The 22235-nt window shown below is 41.7% G+C and overlaps 1 protein-coding gene across 6 annotated transcripts in view; it reads left to right on the plus strand.

Moving 5' to 3' along the window:
* The first annotated feature begins 305 nt into the window (after window positions 1-305).
* Vps8 (VPS8 subunit of CORVET complex) overlaps window positions 306-22235 on the plus strand; it is a 359227-nt gene continuing 337297 nt past the window's right edge. For 3 of the 6 annotated variants that reach the window (XM_017797693.1, XM_017797692.1, XM_029562652.1), the window contains exons 1-2: window positions 14688-14840; window positions 15449-15517. In XM_017797693.1, coding sequence (XP_017653182.1) covers window positions 14688-14840; window positions 15449-15517 — 222 coding nt within the window. Of the gene's footprint in view, window positions 1024-5454; window positions 5475-14601; window positions 14841-15448; window positions 15518-22235 lie in introns of those variants that run through there. The other 3 variants (XM_008831321.3, XM_008831320.3, XM_029562651.1) reach the window with 3 other exon arrangements.

Genomic DNA, 22235 nt, shown 5'->3' on the forward strand with positions numbered 1-22235 from the left:
AAAATATATTTTATTATTTTTATTTTGTGTGTATGAGTGTATTGCCTGCATGTATGTGAGTGCACCCATGTCGTACAGTGCCACGGAGGTCAGAAGAGGGCTTCAGATTTCCCTGGAACTGAAGTTAAGGACCGTTTGTAGCTGCCATGTGGGTGCTGGGAATTGGAACCTGGGTCCTCTGCAAGAGCAGTTAGTGCGCTTAACTGCTGAGCCATCTCTCCAGCCCCGACAACTTCGTGTTCTCTCTCTCTCTCTCTCTCTCTCTCTCATTTCTGCACTCATTTTAAAAAAGAAAATTAATAGAGGTCACTAGCTCTCCCCACTGCAAAATCAATTTCTCTTGTCTGCCTCTTTCTCTCCGTCTCTCTGACAGGTCTCACTCTGTATCCCAATCTGGCTTGAACTACGTAGCCCATGCTGGTCTGGATATTTCTGTCTCAGCCCTGAAGGCTGGCATTACGGGCATCAGCCACTCCACCCCGCTTGAAGGGTTTCTGGACTCCGGTGAACGCACAGACTTAGGGCTGAAAGGCATGATTCTCTCCATCTCAAGGACTTCTGGTGAGTGGTCTGTGCTCCTCCTTGGATGGTCCCACTCCCCGCGTCCCTAAAACGTGTACGGCGGGCGTGTCTGCTGAATCCGAGGGCTGAGACACTGTTTCCGGCGTAGAGGTTCGAACCGACGAGGACAGAAAGTCTGGGAGAAGAAAGCGGAAGCGCGGCCAGGAGTAGCAGAGACTGCGCATGCGTGAGCTCCAGGGCGTCACGTGGGCAGGCGTCCGGGGCCGGGAGCTCAGGTAATGTCTTCCTACTACCTGAGACAGGCCGGGCGGCGTGTGAGCGGGGCGGCGTGTGAGGGGACCCCGCGCCAGGGGAGCGCAGGCCGGGGCTGCGGCCCTGTCCCTCCCGGCGACAGTACGGCCCTGGACGCTCTCAGCAGCCCGGCCTCAGCGACCTAGGCCCCCGCGTTCGGCTTCGCACTGGGTCAGGCCGGTTCCGCCGGTTCCTCCGGCCGCTTGCGAGGTGAGGGTCAGACCCACCGTCCCGCTGGGAGCCGCGCAGCTGTGTGCCGGTTGGCGTGGCGGTGCCCACCTGCCGGGCCGATGCGCAGCCGCGGGGCCGGTTTCACCCTGCGTCCTGGGGTGCGCGGGCGAGGGCCGCAGGGTGGAAGGCAGCTTGTGCCGCGGCCAGTTGTCCCTGTGTGGCACTTGGGAAGGGGGGGTGCAGCCGACCAGAGTTTGGGTGCACGAAAAGGGCGTGCTTTGGTGAAGGAAGGCTGGTACTGGGGTGTCAGCGGTGGCGGAGGCGCTTTCTCCGAGTAGGCGGCGCTCCTGTGTACTTTCCACACTAGTGCTAGCGCAGGGGTGTGTGTTTTGCACTGAGCACGCTACTGCACTCTCCCTCCGCCCACCAAAACGACCGCTAACTCTACTCCAGCTGTGTCAGTGGTGTGTGGAAGCAGCACTTGTGTGTGTGAAGTATATCCAATATGAGTGAGGATGGAGGACCCACGTTTAAGCAGTAGGTTTGCTCATGTTGAAAGTTAAGCAGAAAGTTATTCTGCCTTCCAGAATATTGGAGTATTTTGGTGACTGTTAGCTTTATTATTAGTGTGGCAGGGAATGTCATGAGGGGGAAGTAAGGCCTCTGTGTGTGTATGTGTGATGTCCACCTTTTTTATGTCTTTGTACATGTTCATTTTTGTATGAGCATGCACATAGAAGCCAGAGTTTGTTACTGCATGTCTTCCTCAATCATTCTTCACCTTAAAAATATTCTTTTAACCAAAAAAATTTTTTTATTCTCTGTGTATGGGCATTTTACCAGCACGTGCATAAGTAAACACGTGTTGTGCAATGCTTGCAGAGATCAGAAGAGGGGTCAGATCCTCTGGAACTGGAGTTACAGGTGGTTGCTGGCTGTCATGTGGGTGCTGGGAACCAAACCCCGGTCCTCTGCAAGGGCAGCCAGTGAGTGCTCTGAACTGCTGGACCAGCTCTCCAGCTCATTTTTTTAAATTAAAAAAAAATTTATTATTTTTATTTTATGTGTAAGCGTGTATTGCCTGCATGTAGGTAAGTGTACCCGTGCCGTGCAATGCCCGTGGAGGTCAGAAGAGGCTGTCAGATCCCTTGGGACTGGAGTTATGGACAGTTGTTAGCTGCCATGTGGGTGCTGGGATTCAAACCTGGATCTTCTGCAAGAAAAACCAGTGTTCTTAACCGCTGAGCTATTGCTCCAGCCCCTTCTTTTTTAATTTTTAAGTTGTGTCTGTGCATGTGTGAGTTCAGGTATCCACAGAATCCAGAAGAGGGTGTCCAGTCCTTTGGAACCGAAGTTACTGGTGATTGTGAGCCACAGGATGTGGGTTCTGGGGACCTTTGGTCCTCTGCAAGAGGACCTACTGTTAACTACTGACCCATCATCTCCACATCATCTGTCTTATTTTTCCAGACAGGGTCTCTTGCTCACCGTGGAGCTTGCTGAATCACCTAGAATTACTGCCTAGCAAGCCCTAGGGCTCCTCTTATTGAGGTTACAGGCTTGTGCCACCCTGCTCAGCTTTTTAATGTAGATTTTGGGGGATTGGCTCAGGTCCTCATATTTGTGCATCCAACACTTTGTAGACTGAACCATCGCCTCAGGCCCATTGTAGTTTTTTAATTTTAAAATTTATTTATTAGTGTGTGTGTGTGTGTGTGTGTGTGTGTGCGCGCGTGCGTGCGTGCGTGCGTGTGTGTGTGTGTGTGTGTGTGTGTGTAGGTCAAAAGACAACTTTGTGGAATCAGTTCTCCTATCTTTTTGTGGATCAAACTCAGGTCGCCAGGCTTGCACAGAAGTGCTTTACCCACTGCCATCTTGCTCAGATGCCTCCCACCTTGTTTTCTGAGATAGGGTGTCTTATTAATTTGGGGCTTGGTGCGTAGGCTAGACAGGCAGGCCAGTGGGCCGAGGGATCTGCCTGTCTCCATCTCCCGCTTTTTTTCTGTGAGCTCTGGGAATTGAACTCAGGTCTTCATGTGTGCATGGCAGACACTTAACTGAGCTATTTCCCCAGTGTAGTAAGGCCTTTTGACATTAGATGACATCTTTTCTTGACCCACAGTCTCATGTTGCATTTGTGTATGTTTATAAGATCAAACTATTCTAAATTAAATCCTTTGCTGTGTATGACATTATAAGTACGTTACATGTGTTAATCAGGAACTAGATTTATCGTGGATTTCTCACTGTTAATGAGTTCTTAGACTCACTCTGGAGGCAGTCATATTGTTTAAAGTTAAGCCTCTTTCTCTTATAAATATCAGAAACTCAACTCAAATGAGCTTAAACCAAAAGAGATTTATTAGCTCACAAACCTGGGAAGGGATAGGGTGTCACTGAATCATTGTGATATTTTTGTGTCCTCCCCCTTTAACAAAGAACTCCCAATTCCTCAGTGCCCATCTCTGCTTCTCTGATTGTAAGCCTCATTCTGTTTTGTTAACTAAATGCAGTAAAGATGGATTCCTGACAGCTCCTGCATTACATCATCATAGAGTAGAGAGACAATTCTTGCTCAGTGTTTACACATTCCAGGGAAGGACCCTGATTGGCTAGATTAGACACAAGAATATTATGTACGTAATTCTTTAGCCAGGCTCACAGGGCACAGGATTGGTGGCACCACCAGATTCACACCACAGCAGTTGGAGTGGCTTCCTGAAAGAAAGGTGGTAAAGGGGCTAGGTTGTTTTAACCTTTGTTTTTTTCTGCTGTCATTCAGCAAGAAGCTTCTACTTGCTCTTACCAAAAAGCAAAACAAAACAGAAAGAATACATTTCCTGTTACTCTAAATCCTTCTGGACATCTCAGCAAGAGAAATGAAGATGATAGTTTGATTCGGTGGGAATTAATAAAGAAGACCACCATCTACTCAGCCTATAACTAAATGGGATCTCTTTGTGTGTATATTTAATTTATAAGAATTCACCTACACTAGCTATGAGAAGAAAAGGGAATACAGCAGCTAACATGGGGCCTGTACAAGACTCATGTAAGTCTTAGGAGATCTTTTGGTTAGGGTGGATTTTTGAAGAGAATTCTCGTAATCTACTTATTAGAATCTGGAAAGAAGTAATTCTCTCATCTGTCACCTCATACACATTGACATAAAATTGATGTTAGGACTTGTACATCATGTAGACTTTTATAGACATAGTTTCTGATTATTCTGTGTATTGTACTAATTCAGCATTGTGTGCAGGAAGGTCTCAGGTCCTATACCTTCCCTCCCTCTGCTTTCCTTTTTAATGTATATTTCACTTTCCTAAGCTTTAAACTATCACTCTTCTCATTTAGACATTACCAAGACAATGAAAGAGGATCAGAGATTTAGGCAGCCCCAACCATGTAGGCATTTAATTACTTAATGTGCCTATAGTTGAGAAGAAACTTGGGGATCACCCCAATATGTGCATCTAACACAGTTTGTTTCTCAAATCTTCCAGTAAGGTAGAAACTGAGTACTCTTGAGCTATTCCAGGAAGGCATCATATCAAAGACTGACATGTGATCTCAAGAATCCCGATGCTAATACCTGATAAATATGACCTATAGTGTTGACAAGCTTGATTACATAAAACTAGAACTCAGGGGGCGTCGAGTGCAATGGCAGAACATGAGTCATTTTGACTCCATAAAAATTGAATTCAATTATAACTTGGCTTATTATGGTGCAGATTACTGATGCTCTGAGTCAAATAATATCCTCAGAAGCTTAACAATCGCAGGTAACAAAATTGGTATGTTTAATTTGCAACAGGTGTTATTTCTGTCTTCCAACTCTTTGTTAATCAGCAAATATTAATGGAATGTCTGTGTAGTATGCAAGTTAGTAAACCCAGTAATCTGGAGGTGGCCCTATTTTTATTGCGTAGTTGGAGAGAAAAGACATAGTCATATGGTAAGTTAACTAGTGAGTCAAAAGAAGGAAAGTACCAAGACAGCTTTAAGGAAATCATGTCTTACTTGGGGTGTCATGGAACCTGCCTGTAATCCTAACATTTGAGAACCTAGAATTAGAGGATCCTGAGTTCAAGGTTAGCCTATGCTTGACAGTGGAGAAGAGGGGAGAAAAGAGAGAGAAAGGGAGAGGGGAGAGAAAGAAGAGATAGAGATCAGCTATCTGAGTTTAGAGGGTGATTAAGGAAGAAGGAGGTATTAGGTCAAAGTTGGACAGTACCCACAAGGAAGGAAGGAAAGAAGGAACTTAAATATAGAGGAAAAGGAGTGGAAATTTGAACTATGGAGGGAGAAGGGAAGCATCTTTCTCCCTCCTTCCTTTCCTCACCCTCTCCCTCCTCGATTTCACTTTGTATCCAGGCTGGCTTTGAACTCATAGCAATCTTTCTGCCTCAGCCTCCTGAGTACTGGGATTACAGCCATGTGCCACCAGACCTAATTGTGGAAGCTACTACTGAAGGACTCTGAGTGTAAGTAAAAGAAGGCTAGCTGTGGGGCTGGAAAGATGGCTCAGTGGTTAAGAACATTGGCTGTTCTTGCAGAAGACCCTGGTTCAAATTCCAGCACCCCCATGGCTGCTAACAGCTGTTCATAACTCCAATTCCAGGGGATCTGATGGCCTCTTCTGTCCTCCATGGGCATTGCACGACACGGGGTCACTTATACGTACAAGCAAGCAATACACGCATACACATTAAAAAAAAAAAAAAAAAAAAAAAAAAGGCTAGCTGTAAAAGAGGAGAAAGAGAGCTTGTATGTGTCTGCAATCGTAGGCTCAGAATCTGGAATTTTATCTGTAGCCATTGAGGGGGCTGCTAAAAGTGAAAAAAATGAAATCATTCACTAGAGAGAGCAAATTTTAAAAAAAGAGTTTTTTGCTATGATATAAAAAGTATCTTATAATAAAGGACACTTCTGAAAAGTATATTAGAACATTACAGAACCCTGGAACTTGGAGAACAATTGGGAATATTTGCTACAATCAAAACCTGGTAAGAATTGCACATTAACCTGGCCCAATGTAGTTCACATTATAGATAGAATTCTTACTCAGCTGACCAATTTCATAATGGGGCCATTGCTATTTATATAGCACATATCTTTAAAAAAAAAAAAAGTGGTTCTTCGTCCTTAACTACAGTTCCAGGAGAATCTGACGCCTTCTTCTGACCTCTGAGGCATTGCACGACATGGGTGCTCTTACATACATGCAGGCAATACACTCATAAAATAAAAATAATAAGTTATAAAAAACCAAAAAAATGGTTCTTGACTATTAATTGTTTGGGAATAACTTTAAGAGGAAATAGCCTTGAGAATTTTCAGGGTGTCAGAATTTTAAGTCTGTTTGGTGATCATGCTTCTGTAACAAATATTTGCTATCAAATTAGTGTGGTTTCTTTCTAGGAGAGCTTAAGATGTAGTTGCTGTACTGGGTTGAAGACTATGTTTTTTGCAGGTGCCATAGGGGGTGGGGGCCTCCCCTTAAGAACTCTAAAAATACTAGGTCATGTGATGGTTGGGTGAACAAGTTGTAGAATTCCACCTCAAGAGGAAGTAATGAATAGTTCACTGTCACCCTTTGTACTGGGATAGTGCATAAGTGATATTGAAGTGGTGTCTGCATCAGCTGTATAATATCAAGTGTCATATATTAAGCATTTCATCATTGGTCTGCATACTGAAGTGAAGAGTTTGCTCAGTAAATATGAGGACAACACCAGTTCATGGGGAGGCTAGTATTTCAGAACATTGGAGATGTGGACAGAAGCACATTAATTAAAACTTGTTAGGTTATTCATTTCCTATTGCTGCCGTAACAAATTACCACAAATTTAGTGACTTAAAATAACACAGACTTATTATTTTATTTATTATTTTATGTATATGAGTGTATTGCCCGCATGTATGTAAGTGCACCTGTGTGTGCAATGTCCGAGGAGGTCAGAAGAAGGCATCAGATTCCCCTGGAACTGGAGTTATGGATGGTTGTTAGCTGCTATGTAGGTGGTGGGAATTGAACCCAGGTCCTCTGCAAGAGCAGCCAGTGCTCTTAACCACTGAGCCATGCCTCCAGGCTTATTATTTTAGTTTTATAATTCAAAGTTGTAACACTTGTCTCAAGGTGTCAGGAGATTGCCTTGGCTCTGGAGATCATAGGAGAGAATCTATTTCATTGTCTCTTGAAACTTCTAGAGGCAGTCTACTTTCTTTGGATTCTGGCACCCTTCTTGCATCTTCAAAGCCTGGAGTATATCATCTCTCTGATTTTGTTTCTGTTCTCATGTTGCTTTGCTATGGCAGTCTTCTACCTCCATCTTCTACTTTTAAGGACTACATTACATAATGTGATTACATTAGGGGTACCTGGTTAATCCAGACTAATGTCCCCAGCTCAAGCCCTAATTTAGTTACATCAGCAAAGTTCCCTTTGCCATAGAAATTAACATATTTATGAGCTCCAGTAATTAAGGATGGCATCATTGGATACCATCCTTGTTCCTTCCACAGATAGGCATACCTAAATTAATTTATTTTTGTATGCTCGTGTGTGTGTGTGTGTGTACCAGAGGAAGACCTTAGGTGTCATTTCTCAGGAACTGCCTACCTTGTTTTTTGAGATGGTCTCTCACTAGCCTGGGGCTTGCCGTGTAGACTAGATTGGCTATCCAGCGAGCTCCACCTATCTCTGCCTCTCCAGGGGCTGGGATTGCAAGTGTTTGCCATGTTGTGTGTGTGTGTGTGTGTGTGCGCGCATGTGCTCACACATATATAGTCTGTATACGTACTCATGTGTGCAGGTGTGTGGAGGGCAAAGGCCAGTGTTGAATCTTTTCTCAGTTGTCCACCTCTCTCTCTCTCTCTCTCTCTCTCTCTCTCTCTCTCTCCCACCCCCCTGTATATACATATGATTTATTTATGAGGTAGATTCATTTTTAGTTTCTAAAAGTATATTTTTAATTGAATTTTTGTGGATTTCATACAATACATCTTAAATTTAAGTTCCCCCTTCCTTACTGGCACCCCCCCCCCATAGCCCGTCCACAGAACTTTATGCATTTTTTCATATATTAAGCCCTATTGAGTCAAATTTGTGTGCCCACATGTCCCTTGGTATGAGTTCATCCATTGGAGCCTGTTCAGCCTGTCTAGCTAGCGTCACTCCCTTAAAGATCAACTCTTCACCCAGCAGTGATCAGCTGCCAATAGTTCCTCATCCAAGTTGTGGCCTCCTGCCCATTTCCCCAGTTCTATGCTGTTTTGTCTGATTGAGTTTGCATGGGTCTTGTGCATGCTGTCACCATTGCTGTAAATTCATATGAACAAGGTCCCAGAAGCCTGTGACAGGGTCTCTCTGTAGGCCCAGCTGGCTTGGAACTCACTATTTAGACCAGGCTGTCCTCCTCCCTAGTGCTGAAATTGCTGAAATAAAGGCATGTGCCACCATGCTCAGGTCTCCCACCTCTTTTTCTTTCTTTTGAGACTAAATCTAGTATCCCTAATGTAAACCAATGTGGCTAGACCAGTTGTCTAGCAGTCCCCTGGGATTTTCTTTTGTCTCCCCCCACCCCACCAGGGCCAGGATTTTCAGGCATATGCTATCACAGTCAGTTGGGTGCTGAGGATCCAGACTCAGGTCTTCCTGTGCTATGTGGCACTCACTTTACTCACTGAAGGTGATTTATGCTTTCAAGGCAAGCACTTTGCTGACTGAGCTGTCACCACAGCTTCTCAATTCATTTCTGAAAAATTAGCAGAAATCGTTCTAGTGGCCTTTAAAAAAATCAGCATGGTAACTTTTGGATTAGTGTGTCTACTTCAGTGAGAATATTTGCTAATGTGAAAAAAAAAACAAAAACAACCCATAATGGATGGTAAGTAACAAAGAGGAACTAGAGATGAGAAGCAGTTGATTTCACTTGTGGAAATAGAGAGTAGTGTTGGAGTGAAAAGGGCCAAACATGACTGCAGAATAAGTTAGTATGAGGTTTTAGCATCATAATTAAAGGTTTTGATTAAGCATCTCTGATTACTTGGCTAGGGCCTGTGCTAGTCTTAGACAAACTACTAACATTCAGCTCATGACAAAACTACTGATATGCCATAAGATAATGTGTAATACATTTAGCACTGGCTAGATCCTTATGAAACTACTGGATCTTGATTTAGAGTATTTAACTTTGAGGAATTTGGACATCTTAAGGAAATTATAGATGATATATATAGTATTTCTTGAAAATTGCTGCGTGTATAGGCACCATTCAGTCCTTTACGGCCAGTGTGTCCTTTGTTCCTCATGGTGTCCCTACAAGACAGGTGGTTGTATTTTTCAGTCAAGATCAGAAACAGAGTGGTGAAGGAATAGTATGGTGGACTGTGTACCAAATTGCCAGAAGGCTTTGGGCAGAGCTAATGTCTTGGAAAACTAGAACCTGGACCTTGAATAGTATCAGGATTCTCCTTCCTCCTATTCTCTATTTTGTAAAAGATTGATTGAATTCTTGCTAGGGAATATGCACTTAGAATAAAAGTTCTATCAGTAGAAGTGGGTTGCCAGTGATGGAATACGCAGCTGGTGTTTAGTTGACAAGTGTTCAACCTGTTGTTTTGAGACAAAACCTCACTACGAAGCTGTTGTTGACCTGGAACTTGCTATATAGACCAGGCTGGCCTTGAACTCAAATCTGCCTGCCTCTGTCCCTACCTCCTGAATGCTGGGATTGAAGGTGTGCACCACCATGCTTGATACAACTTTTTTTTAAAGAGGGTAGGGTGGGGATTGTAGGGTAACTCAGCCTTATTATCACACAATCCCTTTTATTAGGAAAGTTTTGTTTGTCATCCTGCACAAAGAGCACTGTTTTGAAGGAACGCTTTCCAGAACAAGAAGTGTTATTCTGAGAAAACAGTACAGACGATAGAAATGTCTGTACTGCTCCCTTTACAAATAAATTGTAGAGCACTGTATTGCCTAAAGTCACAGATAGGGGCTGGCAAAATCCAGGTTGAAACCTGTGTGTGTGTGTGTGTGTCTGTGTGTGTGTGTCTGTGTTCATGTTTATACATGTCTGCACATATTTGTGTGCACATGTGGAGGCCAGAGGACACCCTTAGATTTGTTCCTCCTTCGACTCTGTCCACCTTGTTTTTTGTTTTTAAAAACAATTTGTGTGTGTGTGTGTGTGTGTGTATGTGTGTACGTATACATAGTGTGTCAGGGCACCAGGGTGGAAGTCAGAGGACACCTATGGGGAGTTTGTTCTTTCCTTTTACCTTCTTAAGGCAGGGTCTTCACTGCTGTGTTCTCCAGGCTAGCTGGCCTGTGAGCTTCTAGGTGATTCTTTTATCTCTCTTCCCATCTCACCATAGGAATGCTAGGCTTACAAATGCGTAACACCATATCTGGCTTTTTTTACAAAAAATTAAACTACATTCTTTGTATATGTGTGTGTGTGTGTGTGTGTGTGTGTGTGTGTGTGTGTATGCTACAATACATGTGTGGAGGTCAGAGAACAACTTATGGGAGTCTGTTCTGTTCTTCTCTCTTGGGATCTAGGTTGTCAGGCTTGTGTGATAAGTCCTTTTACTGGCTGAGCCATCTTGCTGGGGTTCTCTGTCTTTCTCCTATATGATCTTTTCCAGTATTTAAAAACTGCGGAAGAATAAAGCTTACCTGTTGGGGACTGTTTGGATAGTTGTAGCTGTTTTTGCTCAGTGGTACAAATAATAATGAAGATTATAAAAAAGTCATTGGTCATGAGTCCGTTTGGTGGCCACTGAGGAAAGGTGTAACATTAGCATCTGTGCCCCACTTAGCTCATTGACAAGGAGAAGTGCATTTAGTACCTGATGAGATGCCAGATAGAATGCTCCCGGTTATGTTTTTAGGAAGTCTTGATAGCATGCATTTTGAAGATAGAACATTTGTTTGAAAGAAATTAGTTTGCATTTGGAAATAAAACAAATGGATTAGAAAAGTTGGTTTTGGCTCTTGAAAAATAAGTTTTTTTTTTTTCAGAAGTGTCTGTGTTTTATACATATTAGTTACTCATTTCTCTTAACACCTGAAAACCAGATCAACTGGTATCTTAGTTTGTTTCTCCATTGCTGTGACAAAACACTCTGACCAGTACCAACTTGGGGAGGAAAGGGTTTATTCAGCTTACATCTCCCAGGTCATAGTTCATCAGGGAGCCCAAGGTAGGAACTCAGGGCAGGAACCTGGAAGTAGGAGCTGGAGCACAGGCCATGGAGGAATGCTACTTACTGGCTCGTTCCCCAGGCCCCTGCTCAGCCTGCTTTCTTATACAACACAGGCCCACCTGCCAAGGGGTGGCACCACCCACAGTGGGCTGGGCCCTCCCACATCACTCATCAGGAAGATGCCCTTTAGACATGGCCACAGGCCAGTACAATAGAGGCAATTCCCCAATCGAGGCTCCCTCAACCCAGGTATGTCAAGTTGACACTAAAGCTATCCAGCACAACTGAGAAGTAAAATTAATACAGGCACTAAAAATGATGAAATTGTCAGTGAGTTTGGGCATATTGCTTAAAAACAGCTCATCTCAGCTGTGCGGCATTGTATTGTATTACATTATATTGTATTGCATTGTTTTGTGGGTTTTGTGCTAGGAATTGAAGAGAAGGCCTTGGGCATACTCGGCAAATATTCTACCACTGACTGAGCTACATCCTAGTCCATTCAGTTCATTAAAAAAAATTAATTTTGGGGTTGTGTGTGGCTGGAGAGAAAGCTCAGCAGTTAAGAGCATTTGCTCTGTAATCATGAAGACCAGAGTTTGGATTCCAGCACCCACATAATCAGCCAGGTGTTCTATACATGCCTGTAATCTCAGCTCTGAAGAGAGTGGGAATAGGAGAGATTACTGGGGTTTGTTTGCTTCTAGCCTAGCTGGGAAACATAAACCTCAGGTTTAGGGCCAGATTCTGCCTCAAAGGAATAGGAGGACTGTAATGGAGGAGGGTACCTGAAGCCCTCTTCTGGCCTTTGCACATCAACACAAATGCATGTACCTGCATACACTCATATACATGTACTTACACAGGCACATAAGCACACTCACAAACAAATATACTCGCAAATAAATAAATCTTAAAACAATTAAGTTTTCTCAATGGCTCATTGGTTGCCAACCATTGTTTCTGCTTTCACTTCACTAAGGAATAAAAATGTACTAAGTTCAGTATGGAGTCAAGGATTGTTGGTAGTGGTGTTTAATGGTGTTTGAATGCTTGAAGTGGTGTGGTTTGAAAAAATTTCACACTGAGAGTTTTCCTGGTTGTGTGATACCGTAGTTCCCCCTTATCCTTAGAGGAATATATTCTAAGATCCCTTAATCAGTGCCTGAGACTGCAGGTGATACATTGTAGTCCCTTAGTAACACTGGGGAATTGGTTCTAGGATCTTCTGGTTGACACTGAACTTTGGATGCTTAAGCTCCTTATGTAACATAATACAGTATTTGCAGATAACTCACAATATCTCCCTGTGTACTCTGAATACTCTCTAGATTACTTACAGTGTCTAGCACTATAATAAAAATAGTTGCTTGGCTGGGCATGGTCCCAGTGCTCAAGAGGCAGAGGTAGGCAGATCTCTCTGACATCAAGGCCAATCTGGTCTACACAGTGAGTTCCAGGCCAACTGGATGAGGAAGACACCCCCCCCCCAATATGAAGAAAACAACAACCAAAACAAACAATAATAGTTGTTTTGGGTTGGAGAGATGGTGCAGCTGTTAAAGGCTCAGGCTCACAACCAAAAATAGTTGCTATAGTATATTGTTAAGGGAATAATAGTAAGACTGAAAAGCCTCTGTATTTGGTACAGGAACATTTGAAGTGCTTTGTACATGGTTGTTGACTTCATGGATGTGGAACCCATGGGTAAGGAGGCCAACTGCATATGTAGTGTTTTTTCATTTACATACATGGCTATGGAAGTAATTTATAAGTTAGGCACAATATGAGATTTATTGATTAATTACTAATTAAACTAGAAAATTTATGCTATAATAAAAGTTATGTGAATGTGGCCTCTGTTAAAGCACTTTTTACTATGCTCTTGTGATGATACAATATATGGTATGGTATGGTATGGTACAAGCACCTCTGTGATGGAATGAAGGGAGGTGAATTAGTCATTCTCACACATAGCCATAACTTTTGTCACTAAAGACGTGACACCAAAACTAGCACACAAATCTTTTTCCTTTTTATAGCTTCTGAGATGGATTTGTTCTTACTGATGATGTTAATGGTCTCAGATTTGTTTTTTTCTTTCCTCATTAAGTCAAAAGCTTTCACCATTCCACTCGAAGTCGTTTATGGCTTCTTTTTGGCATATCTGAATTCCCAGCTTTACTTCTCTTATGCTTTGGGGGCATCCTTAAGTAAAATATGGGTTAGGTGATAGAAACTCTGCAATGTTGTGACAGTTGATCTGATAAGGAAGACTGGTACTGAGTGACAACAGAGGGGAAATATAAACAGGGAGTAAAGGATGACCCTGGTCTCCCAGAGGGGTGAGTAGGACTGTGCAGTTTTCATCGCATTACTCAGAATGTAAAGTTTATGAATTTCCCATTTCATATTTTCAGATCATAATTGGCTGGGTAACTGAAAAAGAAAACAGCAAAACTGTAGATATGAAGGATGCTGTTGTGGAAAACACCTAGCATAGAAAAGAAAATGAGATTTATTTTTATTATCATTGTTACTAACGTTTTAGTGTTCATCTTTTTATTCTAAACAGGTAAAGTTAAGTAGATTTTAAAAAAATTGATCTGAAACAATTTTAAAACATTCAAAATAAATTTAATTATTAAGCTTATAAGATTAAAAATATTTTTTCTAGAAATGAACATTTTTCATGTCTACAATTTGTCCTTTTTATGTAACTTAGAGTTTTGCTGTTTTGAGCTATGAAATATGCAGAAAAATGTATGCATGTCTAGTTTTCTTTAGTATTTCATTTTTTCTGAAAGGCACCCATGTTTTTCTATGATTAGCTTGCTTTCTAGAAATCTCTGGTAGGCTGTGTATTTTATCCTGGGTCACTCTTGTTTCCTTCTCAAAGTCTGAACTCTTAGATTTACTAGTGCTGTGTTACATAACTGAGTGTCTATCTTTGGTGTCTATACTAAGTTCTCTGAGTCACCTGTGGCTCTGTGTTGATGGCAGCCAAGCCAGTCCATGTGCTAAGCTCCATGTTCTCCAAGGGAACAGGAGAGCTACCCTGAGGTCAAAGAATAGAAGGAAAGGGTTAATTTGAAGATTTGACACCAGTTTGCCAACTGGCTGTCAGATGTATAAATTTTTGGTACCAAGTTCACCATGTCACTGTTACTTGTTTCATGACTTGGATGCGGATCAGGTCCTACACTTCACTTCTCCAGTCTGAGCTAAATTTGCCTCCTTTGCATTCTCATGGAGCCCTCCACCCACATCCTACCCTTTTTTCCAGTGTCTCTTTTTGCCTGTAACCAGGTGACTGAGTGAAATCAAGAAATTCTTCGTAATGTTCAACTGAGAAGAGGAAATCTAAATAATGCTTCCCTCTCCTCCAAACAGATCATCATTCAGATCATTGTAATCTAATACCAAAAACAAGACAAATAATTGCATGGATTGATTGAATATCATTATTGAAAGCAAATATGGAAAACGAACCAGACCATGAGAATGTGGAACAGAACCTGTGTGCCAGGACTACTGAAGAAGAGCTGAATAAGTCTTTCAATTTAGAAGCTTCACTTTCAAAATTCTCTTACATAGATCTGGACAAGGAACTGGAGTTCAAAACTGACCTGGTAAGACTTAAATTTTTGCTGAATGATGATTTTTAGAGTAAAGTATTGGCTAGTATGTTTTATGACTCAAATATTCCAAACCCATCATTTTTGCATGTATTAGCCAGAGTCTGTATACAGTTTTATAAAATACCATCACTCTTCATTTGTGTAGCCCATTGCAGTTTATGGAACACTTTGATTCTCACCACACTGATGATCCACTTTGTAGATGAAGACAGTGGTGCACAGTGCTTTTAAATGACTTCTCAAGGTCGCAGAGCTAATAGTGGTATTAGAATTCTTATCTTGTACCACAATTATTTCCTTTACTGATTGAATATTAGTGAGTTTCTGTGACTGTGAGAATATTTAACAACAACTTTTTTTGACCTAATCATCCTGTATAATGGAAGAGCTAAGAATTTCTGTCTCAGGCTTTGGGGGTTCAGTCAGTGTGTACCTGGCCTTGATAGCCGCTGAATGTGTGGCTAGCAATTACTGAGCTGAGTGTATGATCCAGTTAGTGCTAACTTTGTCTTTTGATTGACAGTGGTTCTTGTTATTTAAAATATCCTCACAGTTAAAAGGAAAAGCTCTATTATGTGAACTTTAATTTCTGTATTTAGATTGATGACAAGGAGTTTGATATTCCTCAAGTCGATACTCCTCCAACACTGGAAAGCATACTAAATGAGGTAAGTAAATATTAATGATCACTGTCACTTTGTAGCATTGATTTTTTTTAATGATTTTTGGGCTAGTTACATTGTATATGAATTTAGCTGTGTACTATCCAGTATGACTGCCACTAGTTAATGTGTCAACTTAAAATTCATGTTTATTATAGTTAACTAATACTTCAATTTCTCAGTTGTACAGGCACGTTTCAGAAGCTCAGTAGCCATGTGTGGCTAGTATCTAGTGATCAACATAGACACAGAATATCTCTGTCACTGCAGAAAGCTCTGTTGGACAGGATTGGTCTGGATTTGAACCTCTCAAGGGCAGAAACCATGTCTTGTTCATTTTATCCTTTTTAAATTTTTATTTATTTATCAAATTTTTAAAATATTTTATTTATGAGTATGAGCGTATGTGTACTGAGTGTATGAGTATGAGTGTATGAGTGTATTGCCTGCATGTAAGTGAGGGCACCTGTGTCATGCAGTGCCATGGAGGTCAGAAGAGGGCTTCAGATTCCCCAGGAACTGGAGTTAAGGACAGTTTGCAGCCACCATGTTTTGGTGCTGGGTGCTGGGAATTGAACCTGGGTCCTCTGCGAGAACAGAGCCATCTCTCCAGCCCCTTTATCCTTAAAAAAAAAAAAATTCTCATATCCTTTTGAAAATATTTTGTTGAATTTTGAAGAATTTCATACAATGTATTTTGATCATATTTGGATTCCCCCCTTCTATCTGTACCCCTCTTACTGCTGTGGCCTGATTTCATTTACTCTAGTGTGTGTGTGTGTGTGTGTGTGTGTGTGTGTGTGTGTGTGTTTTATTTTAAAAAAATTTTATTTTATGTGTATGAGTGTATTGCCTGCATGTATGTAAGTGCACCTGTGTTGTGTAATGCCTATGGAGGTCAGAAGAGGCCATCAGATATCCTAGAACTGGAGTTACAGATGGTTGTTAGCTGCTATGTGGGGGTTGGGAACCAAACTAGGGTCCTCTGCAAGAGCAGCCAGTGCTCTTAACCACTGAGCCTTCTCTCCAACACCATGTGTTTTTTTTTAAAGGCTTATTGAGTCTAATTTGTACCCCCCCAAATGCCCTTCAGTATGGGGCTATCTTGTGGGAGCCTGGTTAACCCTACCCAGTGTCACACTTTTAAAGGAGACTGACTCTTCCCCTCTCAGTAACTGTTGGTCGTGAATAGTTCCTCAGCTAAGGCTGGGGATTTCCTATCTACTGTCCCACTTCTGTGCTGGGATTTGCCTGTCTTGAGTTTGAGTAGGTCTTATGTTTGCTGTGAGTTCATATGAGTAACTGCCCAGCTGTCTGGAAAATTGTTTCTTTATGGTTGCGCATCAACTCTGACTCTTAGAATCTTTCTACCCCACTTCCACAATGATTCCTGAGCCTTGGGAGGCAGAGGTTTATTATGGGTGTCCTATTCAGGGCCAAACACCTCTTCAGTCTCTTACTCTCTGCACATTGATCAGTTCTGGGTCTCTGTGTTAATCACCATCTGCTTTGAGGAGGCTTCTCAGGTGAGAGTTGTGAGATGCATTAATTTATGGGTATAACAATAAGTTAGTAGGAGTTGGTTTAATACTATGTCTATTTACAGAATAATAATGATAGGTTCTCTCCTATGACCTGTGACCTGTCTAGCCACAAGTTTCTAGGATTGATATCTGTCAGGTATGGGCTCCATCTTGTGAAGCGAACCTTAAATCCAATCAGAAAGTGGTTGATTATCCCATAACATTCATGCCACTATTTCACCAGTGGGCATATCTTGCCAGGCCAGTTGTTATTGTAGCTTGCAGGATTCACAGCTGAGCAAGGTTGGTGACTACTTTCTCTTCAGGTAGCATGTATAACACCTTCCAGCACTATGAAAGAGAATCAGCAGAGATGAAGCTTTGAAGTCAACACTAGCTTGATTTCTCCTTATTTGTTCTTTATCTCATCTATATGTCTTCAGCAATAGGGTCTTACTATCAAGTTCTGGTGGCTAACCAAGAGCTGGGACAATAGCCAGTATTGTTTGAGGGTCTGTGGGACCCCTGGTCAACAGCTTCAAAAGAGGTAGTCCATTCCTGGCATTGTCTGGCAGGGGCAATGTCTCTCTGTTACAGGGTGACTTCATTTAATCTTTTTTTATTATATATATATATATATATATATATATATATATACACTTTAAGAAGCTTCTGTAGTGGTAGGCTTCCATATGACTTTTTCTAAAGGCCTTTAGAGTTAGTTATCCCTCCTCTTAGTTCCTCGTATGCTTTACCCTTCTATTCCTTACCCCATTTAGTCCTTCCTACGCCATTATTCCCTTTCTTCTGTTTATAGCCCTCCATTCTATTTCCCCTCCCATGAATCCTCCCCCACTGTGACCCCTTACTAGTTTCCTGACTGCTATGGATTTTCTGATTGAAGCAGGCCTATCTAAAGATTCAAAGCCAGCATCCACTTAGGAGAGAGAATATGTGCTGATTCTTTCTGAATCTGGATTACCTCACTCAAGATAATTGTTACCAGTTTCATGCATTTAGCATGCAAATTTCATAATTCGTTTTTCTTGACAGCTGAATAATAGTCCACTGTGTAAATGACCATACTTTATTATCCATTCATCAGTTGATAGACATCTAGGTTGTTTCCATTTTCTAGCTATTGTGAATAGAGCAGCAGTGAACATGGATGAACAGATATCTCTGTAGTAAGAGAGAATCCTTTGGGTACATGCCCAAGAATGGTATGGCTGGATCATCTGGTAGATTTATTTCTAGCTTTTTGAGAAATCTCCACACTGATTTCCATAGTAGCTCCACCAGTTTGTACTTCCACCATTAGTGAATAAGAGTTCCTCTTCCCCTATCACCTTGCCATCATTTGTCGTTTGTGTTTTGGATCTTAGCCATTCTGACTGAGGTAAGATGAAATCTCAAAGTAGTTTTAATTTGTATTTTCCTGATGACTAATGTTGAGCATTAAAAATTGTATTTGCAATTTGTATTTCATCTTTTGAGAACTCTGTCTAGTTCTTTGCCCCAGTTTTTAATAGGGTAGGTTTTTTATGTTTAATTTTTTGAGTTCTTTGTATAGTCTAGATACTGACGTTGTGTCAGAGGTGTAGCTGGTAAAGATTTTTTCCCATTGTGTAGGTTGCCTCTTTACTTGAGTGATGGGTGTCCTTGCTGTACAGAAGCTTTTTAGTTTCATGAGGTCCCATTTGATGTTTGTTGGATTTAATGCCTGTGCTATAGGAGTTCTGTTCAGAAAGTCTTTTCCTGTGCCTTTAAGTTCCAGTGTATTCCCTACTTTCTCCTACCAGATTCAAGGTATCAGGTTTTATGTTGAAGTCCTTGATCCATTTGGAATTGGGTTTTATGCATGGTGAGAGATAAGGATCTAGTTTCATTCTTCTACATGTAGCGATCCAGTTTGAAGATGCTATCATTTCTCTGATGTGTATCTTTGGCCTCATTGTCAAAACTCAGGTGGGTATAAGTGAGTGTACTTAAATCTAGTCCTCAATTCTATTCCATTGATCAGTGTGTCTGTTTTTATGCCAGTACCATGCTATTTTTATTACTACAACTCTGTAGGTATAATTTGAGATCAGGGATGGTAACTCCTTCAGCAACTCTTTTATTATTCAGGATTGTTTTGGCTGACCTCAGTTTTCCATGTGTCTATATGAAATTTGAGATTATTTTTTCAATTTTTAAGAATTGTGTTGGAATTTTAATGGGGATTTTGTTACATCTGTAGATTGTTTTTGGTCGGGTGGCCATTTTCACAATATTAATCCTAGCAATCTCTGAGCACAGGAGGAGGTCTTTCTGGTATCTCCTTCAATTGCTTTCTTCAGTGTCTTAAGATTTTTATTATGTGTCTTTTGTTTTTTCTGCTTTCATCCGATATTGGCTGTGAGTTTGTTGTTTATTGCCTTTATTAGGTTGAGATATGTCCCATGTATCCCTAGATTCTCTATGATTTTTATTATACAGTGGTGTTGGATTTTGTTAAAGGCCTTTTTTGCATCTAATAAGATGACCATATGGTTTTTGTCCTTGAGTCTGTTTCTGTGGTGGATTACATTTATTTATTTATGTATGTTGAACCATCCCTTCTCTGGGCTGAAGCCAATTTGATCACGGTGGATAATCTTTTTCATGTGCTCTTGCATTTGGTTTGCAGTTTTTTGTTTTTTGTTTTTTGCCTTTTTGAGACAGTGTCTCCCTGTAGGCCTGGAACTTGCTATGTAGACCAGACTGGCCTTGAACTCAGAGAGATCCTCCTGTCTCTGCCTCCCAAGTGCTGGGATTAAAGGCATGCACCACCATGCCTAGCTGGTTTGCAGATATTTTAGTTGAGAATTTTTGCATCTATTTTCATCAGAAATATTGACCTATAATTTTCTCTTTTTTGTTGGATCTTTGTCTGGTTTTGGTATCATCATAATACTGGCTTCATGAAATGCCCTGGCCTGCGGGGTCTGCAATGGGGTGTACCTGGATTGGGGGGTGGGGCTGTGGATGAGGCAAGCGACAAGAGAAATGGAGACAAGACAGTGCTCTGATCAAGTCTCGTTTATTAAAGCACAAGCACGAGTTTAAATAGAGAATGAGAACAAAGAAGTGAAGAGTGAGTAATCAAATCAATCAGAACACAGGGCCTGAGTACTCTAAGGGAGGAATCTACTGATTAACGGAGAACAGGGCTGTTTACTGGAAAAGAGAACAAGGCTGTGGGCCAAGGTTGCGGACCCCGGCTGTGAGCCAAGGTTGTGGCCTGAATGGAAAAGTCACCAACTCAGGTCTGCTAGCAGCCCCCAGAAATGGCTGAGCCTCAGGCTCCCAACAGGTCCCCCTTTTTAACTTTATAGAGTTTTAGGGATCGAAGGTTGCTAAACCCTTAGGGAACTGCGCCTGTCTTAGGTTGGAGTATCCTTCCCCAAGGGCTTACCCATCATTAGATAAGGTAGTAGCATTAGACTACCCTCCTGTCTTAGGTTGCCATCAAAGGGGGATTCTCACGTACCCGTCATTGACTGTCCAGTTCATCTCTCAAGGGGGATGGCTAGTAGCGCCATCATAGCAACATGTCCCCATCAACTCGCGATCCATAAGATCAAGGCAATGGTAATGGACCTGTATGGGTTTTGTAGTGTGAAGAGCCTCTATTTGTTGCTTAATAAAGACTAACAGCCTTTTTTACCAACAATGGCCCTAGTGTAAGAAGAAGCAGAAGGATGAGGAGGGATGGAACCACAGAGGGAATCCAAGAAAGGAAAGGGGAATCCAGCCATCTAGAAGGACTTTGATAAAAATGATGCAGTTTATAACTGATGGTCTGCAGGGTCTGTATATTCTGCTCCACTAATCCCGATTCATTGACGTAGAAACAGCATTCTTCCTGTAAGAAAAGATAAGTTCCCCCCTTTTCAGCAGTAATAAGATCAAGGGCCCTACGATTTTGAAGAGCAATTTGTGCCAAGGAAGTTAGCTGGCGTTGCAAGGATGCAAGGCTACTGGCCATGGATTCTATAACTTGTTGTAATTGGGAATTAAATTCTTTTGCAGTATAGAGAGTATGTCCCAAAGCCCCTGCAGAAAGACTAGCAGAAACAGTAAATCCTGTCCTGATTGCAAAAGGGATAAACACTCCTCTCTTAATGCGTGGGCGGAGTAGCCAGGCGAACTCCTCTGGTGAATACATGTTTAGCTGGGGTACAATAGTAATTAATACACAGGGTCCTGGAGAGGAAATAGTGATCTGTTGATACAAAGATTGATTGCACCAGAAAGATGTAAGAGGGGGAGTATAAAGAGGTGAACTGACAGAGCGATTACTGTGACATATGAAGGAGGGGGAGCTGTAGATAGCAGTTATATAGCAGAGGGAAATATTTTGCGCAGGATTACGAAGTAATGGAATTGACGGCATGGGGGGAGAAGGTGCAGTACCAGTGGTGCCGATGTTGAGTGCAGAGGAATTATTAACAGGGACAGCGGCTAGTAAGGGCCGAACCAAGGAGGCACATAACAAACACAATGAAGCATTAATATTAGAAAGGTTCATCAATTGTAGAGCAAAATTTAAATAATTAGGCCAAAGGGCAAGATTAAGGGTGGAGTTTGACTGTATGGCAGACTAAAGCTTAGTCTCACTCATGATGATAACCTGTCTTATTGTTTATCAATGGCAGCAGGGACCAGCCGGTGGGAAATAGATAAAGACCCCACCGGGAGTAAAGCAAACCCATTATTATAAAAAATTCTTCCTCGAACTCCCTTCTGCCACCTGGCATCCCAAGGGTCGTTTATACGAATTATGAATTGGCCCTTATCATTACTATCTGTGAGACATTTATGTCTGTTATCATAAGTGAAACATATATGAGATCTCGATTTAGAGGATAAAATAGATGGGGTGATCGGAATGATGACTGTTGTTTGACAACCCTTCACTGGACAGCAGGCAGTGCCAATGATTTGCATGTTGTCATCAGAGTATGTTTTTCCCTCTTTAACTTGGAATTCCCACTGTAATACCGTCTGCTACCAAATGGGACCAATCAGGAGGAGCAGGATGTAGCAAGCAGAGGCCATTGTAGTCTGAAAGAGAACAGAGAGAAAAGAAAAACATTTCTCAGGGAGCCTCATTCTTCCTGGAACATTGGTTAACATCTATCTGCTTTACTAAGCATTCAGGTAACCAGAGGGCT

This window comes from Nannospalax galili, unplaced genomic scaffold (assembly GCF_000622305.1).
Source record: "Nannospalax galili isolate Female #2095 unplaced genomic scaffold, S.galili_v1.0 scaffold315, whole genome shotgun sequence".
Lineage (NCBI taxonomy): Eukaryota > Metazoa > Chordata > Mammalia > Rodentia > Spalacidae > Nannospalax > Nannospalax galili.